The 12,072-nt window shown below is 41.3% G+C and overlaps 1 protein-coding gene across 2 annotated transcripts; it reads right to left on the minus strand.

The window, feature by feature from the left end:
• Positions 1-9,159: 9,159 nt before the first annotated feature.
• C5H2orf69 (chromosome 5 C2orf69 homolog) lies at positions 9,160-11,739 on the minus strand. 2 transcript variants are annotated; one of them, XM_086465863.1, is made up of 3 exons: positions 11,395-11,739; positions 11,120-11,125; positions 9,160-10,006 (listed from the first exon to the last, which is right to left on the minus strand). In XM_086465863.1, the coding sequence occupies exons 1-3, from the start codon at positions 11,737-11,739 to the stop codon at positions 9,167-9,169; spliced, it is 1,191 nt and encodes a 396-aa protein (XP_086321989.1). In that variant the 3' UTR covers positions 9,160-9,166. The 2 variants fall into 2 exon arrangements, with proteins under 2 accessions (XP_086321989.1, XP_086321991.1); XM_086465865.1 differs by lacking the exon at positions 11,120-11,125 and having other exon boundaries at positions 11,416-11,739.
• Positions 11,740-12,072: the final 333 nt, after the last annotated feature.

Genomic DNA, 12,072 nt, shown 5'->3' on the forward strand with positions numbered 1-12,072 from the left:
AGGCTGTCACTGTCCCTTTGAAATCCCTCTGATGTTGTTACTTGTACTGTTTGGGGAATGCAGCATTTATCTGACTTAGGTCAGTCTGTTACTTCTAGCAGTGTTTTTTGAGAACTGTAACTTGTCAAAAGCTCTTAGACTAAATAGATATGTAGTGTTAATGAAGTGCTGGAAAAAGCTTTCTCCAGAAGAGCAGGAGATTGCAACATTGTGCAGATTATTCTTCTAAACCTGTTCTTCTTGGCAGTTCAACACAGTGAAAATAGTCTGCTCCCATGTGAATGGGCACCCGGCCATCTTAATGAATAGGCATGAGCATGAATGGAACCAGTCAAGCGATTCTGATGGGCATCATTGTACGTTCTGAGGGTAGAATTTAAATTTGGGATCACAAATAGGTCTCCCAAGATTTTTGTTCAAAAATTAACAAGGATTGCTTGTGCATACTGCTGAGACAGAATCTCTGCGCCTGTTATGCTGGGGAAGCCTCTTGGCTTTGTTGGACTGGTAATGTCGAGGGCCCCATCTGAATTGCAGAGGTGTACAGAGCATATTCTTTGGACTAAATGGCGAGGCTCAGAGAGCGCCTGCTAGGCTAGACAAAGCTGTCTTCTAGCACTGTGCCTGCACAGCTATCACTTTTAATTCTAACCCCTGGCAGTTTCTCAATATGGTAGTTCAGAGAAGTACTATGCTGATCCTTCATTCTGCTATGTCCTGGTTTGGGCTAAATCAGAACTAATTCTGTTTTAGTGCTTTAACTTTTCAGTTAAGTCTCCTCTAACTAACGGCATTTTCTGAAACAGCAGCATGTTTTTCCAGACAGTGACTGCTCCTAGCAGTGATAAGGCCTGGTGTTTATAGTTTGTACCAAGGAATGGTATGCAGAGAGGCCCTTGCTTATACTTGTTCTTATGGCGACCAAGGTCACTGCTGAATCTTGTACTCCGTGTTGGGGTGCCAGGAGTGAAAAGGGTCGCACCTACAGGGAGGAGCGAACTGGACAGGTGACCCAAACCTGACCAACAGAGTATTCCATCCCATAGACGTCATATTCAGTATAAAGCTGAGAGATCACGAGGGTCTTGCCCTCTTCGTCTCTTCCTCTCTTCTTCGATGGCTGACATCTGAGGAGGACTGATCCGTGCATCCCTGAATCCAGTGCCTGAGTCCAGCTCCTGTATCCCATCCCTGTCTGCTGCCGAGTCCAGCCTGGGACTGCCCCAGTGCCAGCCCTGCAGTGTGGTGGTGACGTATTGTCATCAGGGTGGGGGGAGTTGGGTTCGGTATTGGTTTTGTATATATTTGTACATATTGTATATAGTTCATTTTTTCCTTATTCTTATTATTTATCTTTTCTTTTATTGTTATTGTTCCATTAAAGCTGTTTTAGTTTTCTTTTCCAAACCGTAAAGTCTCTCTCCCTTGTTCTCTCTCCTTTTCCCTTTTGGGAGGGGAGAGGGGTTAGTAGAGAGCGTCTGTCATTCGTTAGTGGCCGGCCCAGCCTCAAACCATGACATGCTATTTCTTGATTCTCCATTGCCAAAAGAGAGGTGCTAGCTTGGTGTTCTCAGGCCCTGTCAACACTCAAGTATAAATAAGGAAAGCTTCATGGAGCAGCAGTCAATATGAGCGACCTGCTCATGTCTCAGCTTGTAAGAAGTGCCTGCTGCACTCCAGAGGGAGGGTGGGAGCCATTTGTGGCTCTTGGGAAGAGGAGAAAGTAAAAGGACAATCCTATGGGTCAGATGCATTCACTGCTGTGCCACCTAATGGTGATAGTAAGATTTTCAATAATACTTGTTTCATAGTATGTATGTAAAAAAGCATAAATAAGATCTGCCAAGCCACACGTATTCAGAATGCCATTTTCAGTATTTTTGAATCCTCCTTTTTATTTTGTAAGGGAGGCTATTAAACTATTAATCTAAACACCTCAGGTCAAATGAAACGCTTCATCCCTCAGTTGCAGTTATTAGTGCTGAGGTAGCCCAGCAGGAAAGCTGCAATAATTCACTGGTTTAGGCTAGTGTGAAGTTTGGATTGGAAAGTGTGTATCTGGCTGAGAAGAGAGGGTCATGCTGAATTAAATGTGAGCCAAGTGCTATGCAAGTGCAGCTATTTCTTCTTCACGCTACCAACTTTAAAATGAAGCCTTTATTTCATTTTTGTATGTCAGCAAATTAGGTTAGCTCACCCTGATCAGCTGGTGGATAACCCAGTCCTGCTTATGCTTCTCTTACAGATTTCTGTAAGAAATCTCTGCAATGACAGTGCAGATTTTTTTTGCTCCTCATGACCCCTTTGCTTTTCATTTCTCTAAGACTGTCAGTAAACCCTACCAGATGTAAGTGCATATTCAACAAAGATCAGCAAAAACTATTCTATGTAGATCAGTGGGAAGACCAGCAATTGTTCTGTCATTTTTTCACTTTGAACCAGTTTCTTCAATTTCTTATTAAATAACTTCTATGAAACAGTTGTTCTGAAATGTTATAAAAGATGAAACAAAATGGTTTAAAAACGTGTTTTCTTAATTTGAGCATAATGTGACTAGTCATAAAAATATTGAAGTTAATGGTGTTAAAAGAAAAAAAAATTAGCTGGTGCATTCTAACCACGGTGCTACATGGTGTGAAACTGGCAATAGTGTGATGAATGAATAGTGAAAGCATTAAAGGAATAACTTCCAGCTAACATAGTGATAGAATACATGTAGCCACACTTTAAAAAAATCCATTACTGAAATAACACAAAGAATTAGAGCCACTGACATTTTGTGGAAGTTTGTTCTTTAGAGACCTAAAGCAAAATGGGATCATGCCACAATAAAACAGATGAAGTTGTGGTAACAGGTATTATAAAAATAAACACTGACCATCTTAAGCATTCGAAACAGACATTTCAAACAGTGTATTCAACAGAGAAGTTACATGATGCAGACTGCCCAGGTCTGAAAGATGAGTTAAGATCCTTAAATATAAACAGTATCTGAAATCAGTAGTTTAAACTTGGTCTACCCCAAACTTTGAATTACTCTAAAAATTTGGTGACTGAGGCTTTTAAAATGAAAGTTTTAACTTACGTGTGCAAATCAACACCTGGGAAGAATTATTTATTCTAGGTCATATGAAATATAAAGGACAACAAATAATTTCAGAAGATAAATGCTTTATACATTTTCCTTAATGTGTTTGCTGCGGAAAGAAACAAATGAAAAAACTGATGTAAAAATTTTCTCTTGTCAAACTATTAAACAGGTCATTAAAAATCTGCCTATCATGTATGTGCTGAAGACTTGGTGTACCTAATTTAAGAACATGTTTCTCTCCAGCAGCTATGCAGGCCTAGCTTCTTCATACAAGTGTCAAGTTAAATGCCTAACGTAAAGGGTTTGACTTGATCATGAAGGTCCAGAAATATATTTGCAATCCTTTTTAAATATGCATGCTGTTAGTCCTACAACAGGACTACTAACCTGACTAAGATAAGGATGATTTTACCATAGTAGAGGTTACATTACATATGGTGTCACCCCAATATGCATTACTTCACAGTTTCAAAAACATTCCTGCACAGACTTGATTTTTTTTTCCTCTGGCCAAAATGTATCTTCCCAAACCTGAGACATTTAGATGTTTCCACGCAGACAACACAGAAGATATGCGTTCTGAGACAGTAATTTTTACAAGGGATTCTCTCTAAGTTAGTATGACACAATAACCAAAGATTCTGTTGTTACTAGAAGGACAGATGAAATTTTATATTTTTTTGACAGTTATCTTCAGTGTGCGGTAAAGTTGCACGTTAAAATTTCTGATTTTGGTTTGGGTCAGACTCGAGGAGTGGGGATAGATTCTGAGCTCTGTATGTGGTAATTCCTGAGAGCAATGATCTCTTTTTAAGTGGCGATCCCTGACAGCAACAAGAGCAGATTACTTTCTTTCCCATTGTTCAGATCTGTTCCTAGTCAACATTTTCAAGAGCAGATTGAAAACATTAAAAGAACTGCTCAACCATGTAAAATGCGCAGCTCCACGCGCGATACTACATTCGTACAAAAATGCTCAGAAGCTATTCCTTGCAATAACAACACAGATCACAGTAACAGACAATTTTTGCTGTGAAAACATTTATACTTCAGCTGTCAAACAGGACATGAATTGCCTAAAACCTCCATCACACAAAATCAATGTATTGCTCATGATGGGGAATGGGAAAGAGATATGCAGATAGCCTGTAAGGGATGCAATAGTTTTATCTGACACTCAGGCTCAGGAGTATTGCTCAGAGGGTAAACTGTGGTGTGGAAGGTGTGAAGAGCCTTGTTTTGCACTTCAGCACTGCTATGACTATTGAGTGTTTTCTGTGTCTTGCAGCAGTGCTCTCTTTAGAAACAAAGCTCTGAAGTGCCAAGTTTAACAAAGGAAACTAACAATTGTGACTGAAAGTGCTCTCTGAAAGCTTACTAAAAGAAGGAAAATTTATTCTGAACCTTGAAGTGATGGCATTCTGCTCCTTTTCACAAGTACATGAGATCTTTATACACATGAAGAAAAAACAGGTACGAATTTGTTTTTCCCTTTTTTTTCCCCAGTCATTTGCTTAAGTAGAATTCAGCACTTCTTGGGTCACTTGGAAACATGTAATGGAGCCCTAATGACAGGAAACCACAACACAGCCATCACTACTTTATAACCAACACCACATTATATGCAAAATGACTGCCTGAATCAGTTTTCCATGGTTTCCACAGTGATGTGGAACAGCCAATCTTGTGCAAGTGTTTTTTGTCAGCGGGAGGAGTGAATTATGCTGTTAATACTGACAGAATGAATTAGTCAGGAACAGTATGTCTGGCACTGGGAGAAGCAGTGCCTGCCTGTCTGCCACATAGGTGTTACATGATCTTATGGCTTAATGACTTCATGTTATTTCATTCAAGTTAAAAACAGTCACCCTGCATCTGAACAGAGTTAAGAGATCAGTAAGATTGACAGAAAGCCAGCTTTGGTCTTAGAGTCTTCATCAGCAATATTTAAACCTATATAAATTTTCACCAGGTTAAAAGCATCAGAAGTGGTTTTTTTTTTTTTTAATTTAACCTCCCACCCTTACAAAAATGAAAGGAGATTTCAATATAAGATTAAAAAGATTGTAAAGAAATAACTCCAAAGGTGATTTGAAAAGGCTGTCTCTTGTGCACTGCTGTCTGAGACATCTGCCTTTGCATTTGTATTGCACAGGGACACCAGGCACAGAATTTGTGGATTCTACTAGGCAGTGATGTGCCTAAAAATGTGGCTCACAGCAAAGCACACACATTCAAAAATGTTCTTTAACCTCTCTCTCATATTAACCGATAAGACCCCATGTAATTTAAAAAAAGCGTTCAAGGTAAATGGATGGGCATACTTTAACCTCAGTGCTTCAACTTTCAGTCTGTATGAGACAACAAATATTGTTTATCTGCAGAGATGAAGTAGCTGTTACCTTAGGACACAGAGCATTATAAGAAGCACGGTAAGAGGGAAGAAAAAAACAGGCAAAGTTTTCTTTCTGCAAATAGCTCAAAAAGAACCTCTTGGGAAAACCTGAGCACATGACCATGCACAATCACTTTTATCTGTGAATGTCCACAGTTTTAACATCTAACTCCTGACCTGACTTAGCAGTCTCACTTAACTTATATGACCATTTAAATAGATAGCACTCCTGTTAGTTATCTCTATCAGCAATAATGTTAACTTAGTAAGATAGAACAGCTCACCATAAAGTGCTTGTGCTAACACAAGGGAGAAAGCAGGATGTTATCAATGGAAGGACAGAAGAGATTGCTCCTTTCAGCAACATGTTAAGACTTGGACCCTTAATCACCTTGCAAAATTAGGGGCAAATACTGATTTATGCAGTAGCATTTACAGAGATGTGATTACTTTAGTCCTAAATAGGGAGAAGGCTACCAAAGTTTCAAGTACTTAAGACGCACGCAAAATAAAATAATTTAAGTCATATAGAACCTGGACAATTTGACAGAATCAAGCCTTGTTTTAAAGGAATTTAACAGGCACAGCTTAAAACATCCCAGCATTTATCAAAAACTGAAGAATGTCTTGTCTATTGTACAAGAAACGAGCACGTAATATAAAGAATACCAGCTATTACATACTAGGTTGTACCAAGGACTGTGTCATATTGCTCAGTCCATTTGAAAAGTGTCTTGAACTAAACCACTGTAAGCATGAGAACTGCTTAACTTCAGGCATCTACATCTAAGCTTATTAAAAACTGCCTTTACAGTTAGCATCAAAAAAAGGCATATACAAACTATGACCCATTTCATCCTAACATAGAAATGTTCACACCCTTGCGTACTTCATGCCAGCTTTCCCATGTACACGAGATGCCACTAAGCTGTTTCAGAATTACAGATGCTGACTACACAAATACAAAGCCTCTTTGAAGAAAAGTTATCAAATAAACCTGATTTTTTTAAACTAGGTCTCCACCTGATAAAGCTTAATCCACAAAACTTAACTGCACATTCCTTGTTTAATGGTTTTACAGTCACATCAAAGTGGTTTCACCCATTAGAAATAGTTTATTTTCTACATTGTTTGCAAAATTTATTTTTAGCATGCATTGTAATGAATGACAGAGGCACATTCCAACAAAGTACTACAACTGTTTAGAGAATGAAAAACAACCAGTCAGTTTTCCCTCCACAACAGGAGGTCTCACAACAAGATTAGTTTTACAACAAAGTGCTTATTCTTCAAATTAATACAGCAACACTTGAGCCAATTTATTTAATAGTTATTGTAAGCAGCCTCCATCAAACAGGTTAATGTTATTTTCCTAGGACAAGACATCCAAAAACTTCTGAAGACAATGTCAATATTTTAATAGCTGTTTCCAAAAGCTTGCAACAACCTACTCCTGCTGTTTTGGCTAGCACAGAATTGTTTAGAAATTGGTCTGCCATCTGCACTGTTGTTGGATAGGGCAAGTTTTAGCATACCCAAGTTAGCCTGGTCAGTCTAAAACAGAGGGAGCAAGATCAGTGGTGTGTTTGGGTTTTTTTGTTGTTTATTTTAATTTTATAAGTGGATAATTTAAGATATTTCAAGCAATTTGTAGGCTTTCTATTAAAACCCCTTTGTTAGGTGATCCATATTTTCTTTTACAGAAAAAAGTCCCCACATACGCTGCAAGTGTTACCAAAAGGACCAAAAAAGGGAAATAGCCTTCCTTGGAACACATAAACAAGTTGTTATAAACCCATTAAGAAGGTAATCAATAAATAGGGTTGAACAAAGCCTCCAAGAAAGAGCTCTAAAAAAAAAGGCAGATGGAACTGGATTTCAGATCCTTCTATAAAATGTCAGAGTTGGTTTGCATGTTGCACTTTTTTCCATCAATTAAAATAGAGTATTTCCCCTTTTGATCAACTAGGTACATTAGTCTAACTATTATTAGCAATAGAGTTCACTTTCACATTGTAAGGTGCATACTGTATGCATAATCCTTCCTACTACCCTTAATACTTTAAGAAAAATTTCTTAAGAGTTCAACACACTTTTCTCATTCTTCAGTGATCACAAACATATGCGCAACCTCTGCAAGCTGTGAAAATGTTGTCTCCAGTGAACCTTCTAAGTTTTAATGATGCCAAGAGAAGATTACCTAGGACTTTCCTTCCACAGTATAAGTCATGGGAAGCAAGAAGCAAGGAAAAGATGTTGCTAAGCCATCAAACACACAAAGTTGAATAAAATGCCTTTTTTCAGAACTGAGCCACATTTGTTTGTGTAATCTTCAGTGTTTTGCTAACTTGCTTTTGTATTCCTATACTTCCAGGAAATCAAAAACCATTTTAAGCTACTGGTTCATTATTAAGAGCTGCAGTGACTCTAAGATTTATTTGTAGGTAAATGGAAAGTTACTAACAACAGTAGAAAAGTTCCACTGATACCCTGATTTGTCCATGTTTCAGTAATTCTTTCTAAAGAACATTCAAATTTGGGGCCTGAACTAGATTACGTCTTTTGTATCTGATTTGCCTGGCTTTGTATTTAATTAGAGGGGTTTTTTTCTGTATGAAAAATTGGGCTCTGAAAATAGATTTTTGGGTGGCTCTAGAAACAACTACTGCAATACATTTAAAGGAGATAATAGTTTTAAAAATTGAAGCATTTTGAAACAGCTACCATCAACAGAGTCTAAAATTTCTTACGCAACTTGTAATACGTTATGTACTTATGGCTCGATTTAGGTCAACAACAATGTAGCACTTAGCAAGACAAACCTCACCACTCCAAGGCAGGGATAGACACCTCTTGACTTGAAAATACAGATATTACTGCTGGTCCTTATAGAAGTTAGCCAAAGCAACAGCAAGGTATGTTGAAACAGCAATAAGCTACACCCTCACCAACATTCTCGGTCACTTAACATAGCTATGTCAAAATTTTTAAGCTCCCAGGTGAAATGGCTATTCACCAGCAGATACTGCAGAATGAATTAATGAAACTTCATAGTGACAGAAAAGGCAAGGTGCACATAAGGAAGAAAAATGGATTGGCACTGTTATTCCAAAGGTATGTATTTGTGACTTTGTTTCAACTAGGAGAAATGTTACAAAACTGGAAGATGTAATTAACTAACTAAAATAGTTTTCACCACAATATATAACTAAGACTGTTCTAACAATCATCATTTTCCTTAAGCTAAAAAACTAACCTTATGTCTGTTATTGACAAAGACCAAAGCTTTTAGCCCTGGAAGCTGCTAAATTGAAGCATCCAGACATTTGAAAGTCTTGAGTACTTTAAACTCCTATTAAAGGCAGTATATGACATTAGACATCCAGGACTAAAAATTTTGCCAACAGTTTGAGAATAAGCGTTCACGTTTAACAAAAAACCACATATAGGATACTTCTTCACAACATTTTTTTCCAGGAATCAAATGACAACATCTCTTGTAGGTATGGGGTCCCAATCCTCCTTTTTAAGCTACTGAAATTTATACCTAGTATCTATTTGCAAGGCAGGACTTACATAGTATTCTCTTCAGAAAGCATCTGCTTGAAGTTGTATATCTAGATGACAATATTTACAGTATTAAAAGTGCTTTTACAATGAATATTCAGATACATACAGTCTCAAAATACTTCATGTACTCTGAAATGGTTATCTAAGGAGGGAACGTCATCAGCAAAATGCAGTTGATCATTTATTTCCACACCAAATTCTTCAAGTATCTGTACAAATTTCTCATGCTCTCGCCCAATCCATGACCTCATTGTGTCAAACACTTGGTATGGTGTAACATGAGCATGAACTTCAATTCCTGTCTCTGCAAGTTCTTTCAGTACTTCAGAGTAAGTGACCCAAGTATTGCTTCCTCCCGAGTGACCACCATCCAGCCAGTAAATTGCTTTTATGTTTTTTAAGAAGGCATCTATATTCTTGTCTTTTTTAGCTTCCTTCAGCTCATAAAGCAGCTGGTTCAAAACCACACAACCTTTACTGAAGCCAATCAAAGTAAATGACACTGCACCTACAGCAGACGGTATAATGAAGTTCATAGCAGAATTATCAGAGCATTCACAATCTCTCTCTCTTTCTGTGGATGAGCAGCCATTTGTTGTAGGAACAGACTGTGGCTGTGATTTACAAGCAGCTACTTTTGCATCCTTGCTGACACCATGTACACTTTTCTGGGACAGCAGAATATTCTGAGAGAGTCTGAATGCATTAACTAGCAACGCATGGAGATGCTTGAAAGCTCCAAAGTCAGTGCTGTGCTCTGGTGCTCCAAACATGTTGCTCACAACAAAGTTGTCATAACAACTGAATTTGTGCAGGTGCATTCGAGAACACTTTACAACCCAAATAAAGCTATTAGGGAACCGGCGAGCAAGTATGGTAGCAACATTTTCAAAACTCCAGTGCTCCCACTGAAAGTTTTCTGGGTGGCAAGACATGATGTCATGATAGTTCTGAAAAATTAAAAAATAGAAGAGACGCATTACTACATTGTGAAAAGACTTCAGCTCTCTCTAGTGTACTTATATTCATAAGAAACAGCAGTAACAGAGAAGCATGCATTAAAGGGGTGCTTGCTTGCTAGGCTTCCAGAACAAGAAACACATTACAGAAACTGGCATTTTTAAATGTACTTATTTAAGTACCACACATTTTTAAACCCCCCCAAATTACTAAAATAAAAATAAGAACACAGCAGCATTCATAGTTTTGTTGACTTCACTCCAAGAGAAGATTAAAGTATTATTCAATTTAGTACGACACAGAATACATAGTTTTACTGTATTATCTCTGTCTGCAGAAATACTGATTATCTTACTACCAACGATAGACTTAAAACTTTGTAATAAGTTTTCTTTTATACAGAAAAAAAAATTCCCTCTCATTCAGCTGTAAGGAGTCTTTATTCCCCTTGTTCACATCCATGTGGGGCAAAGATGGAAAAAAACCTAACCGCCAAGTCATGAATGATTCTCACCTCTGAATTCATAATAGCAGCGAACACTAATTTGTTTCTCTAATTAAGGACTAATAAAGCCTTACCCAGGAATAGTAATCAGAAAGGTTTTCTTAGGCCATCTCAATCCTTAAAATGAAAATCCACAAAGTTCTGCATCTTTACCTTACACAAAAAGAAAGCCTTTTCTCTAGAACAAAACCACGCTGCCCCTGCTTTTGAGAAGTGACAACTTCTGACTAGCCAGAGTACCAGAGGACGTAATGTTACAGAGGTCGACCCCATGCTTAGGAACAGCACTTCAGAGTCTCTTTTCAATTTCTTGTCAACTCTGAGACAACACGTGCCTTCTTCGGGACACGCTGAGAAAGCGTCAGCGCCTGTGAATTACCCGCAGGAGGGCCTCTGGAATGTCTGTACACCTGCACAGAGACGTGGTGCTAAGCCTGACCAGGACAACTTGCCATTTTAGGATTTCATCGTCCTCTCCCCACTGACAGTCCTTGATGTGATTTCAGACATTGCCGCCACCGCCAGAAATGTCCATCTCGGGCAGTGCTACAGAAGATGACTCCCCCTCCACTGCTGCTCCATTTCAGGGCTCAAGAACGGCCCGCTCCCGCCACAGTTACCCGGCGGTGACGGGCGGAGCGCACACAAGAGACGCTTCCCACTGGCTGAGCTCGGACTCGCCGCGGCGGGACTCCCGCAGCCCGGCAATATCGTTTCCGCCGCGGGAGCTGCGGCCGCCACCTCCTCCCCACCCCTCACCCGCCGGAGAGCCCGCGCAGCCAGCGGCTCCCTCCAGCGCCACTTCCCCGCTCCCGCCTGGCCGGCCGGCCCCCTCAGCCGCCCGGGCCGCTCCCACCCGCCATTGCTTATCGCCCGCAGCCCGCCCCGCCGTACCTGCACGTCCCCCGGGAAGTAGACAACGTGATGCTGCGGCGGGGCCGGGCCGCGCGGGGCCGGCGGCAGCAGCAGCAGCAGCTCGTTGGCCCGGTGCGGCTCCGCGCCCGGCACCTCAGGCAGTCGCAGCCACGGCGGGCTCATCCGCACTGACGAGGACCCCGCGCCGCTGCCGTTGCTGCTGCCGCCGCCGCCGCCCGTAGGCCCCGCGGCGCAGACGGCCGGCGCCCCGCAGAGGCTCATGCTCCTGCCCAGGCAGAGGGCAGCAGGGCCGACGAGCCCCCGCAGCAGCGAGGCAGCGACCGGCGGGCAGCGCCTGCTCATGAGAGCGCCAGCCCCGCGCCCAGGCGGCCGCCTCCCGCCCGTCCAGCCGGCCACCCGCCCGCGGCCCTACCACGCATCGCGCCTGCGCACACCCCCCCGCCCGCCCGCCTCCGCCTATCGGGCACCGCCCACGGCCCCCTCAAGAGACCCGACAGGGGGCGGTGCACGTGCGCGCCGCGAAACCGCGGCCGAGCGCCGGGGGCGGGGCAAAGCCCGTCAAACGGCTGACGTCACCGAAGCCTTTAAAATGAGTGTGGCGGGAAGCAGCTAGGCGGTCGTCGCGCGCGCGGCAGCGTCCTCCTTCGGTGCTTTTCTTGGCCCCTGAGGGTGCCG

The sequence above is a fragment of the Leptosomus discolor genome, chromosome 5 (genome assembly GCF_034619465.1).
Source record: "Leptosomus discolor isolate bLepDis1 chromosome 5, bLepDis1.hap2, whole genome shotgun sequence".
Classification (NCBI taxonomy): Eukaryota; Metazoa; Chordata; class Aves; order Leptosomiformes; family Leptosomidae; genus Leptosomus; species Leptosomus discolor.

Coding starts and splice junctions, on each gene's coding strand:
- C5H2orf69 (XM_086465863.1), bottom strand. CDS start 11,739: ATGAGCAGGCGCTGCCCGCCGGTCGCTGCCTCGCTGCTGCGGGGGCTC.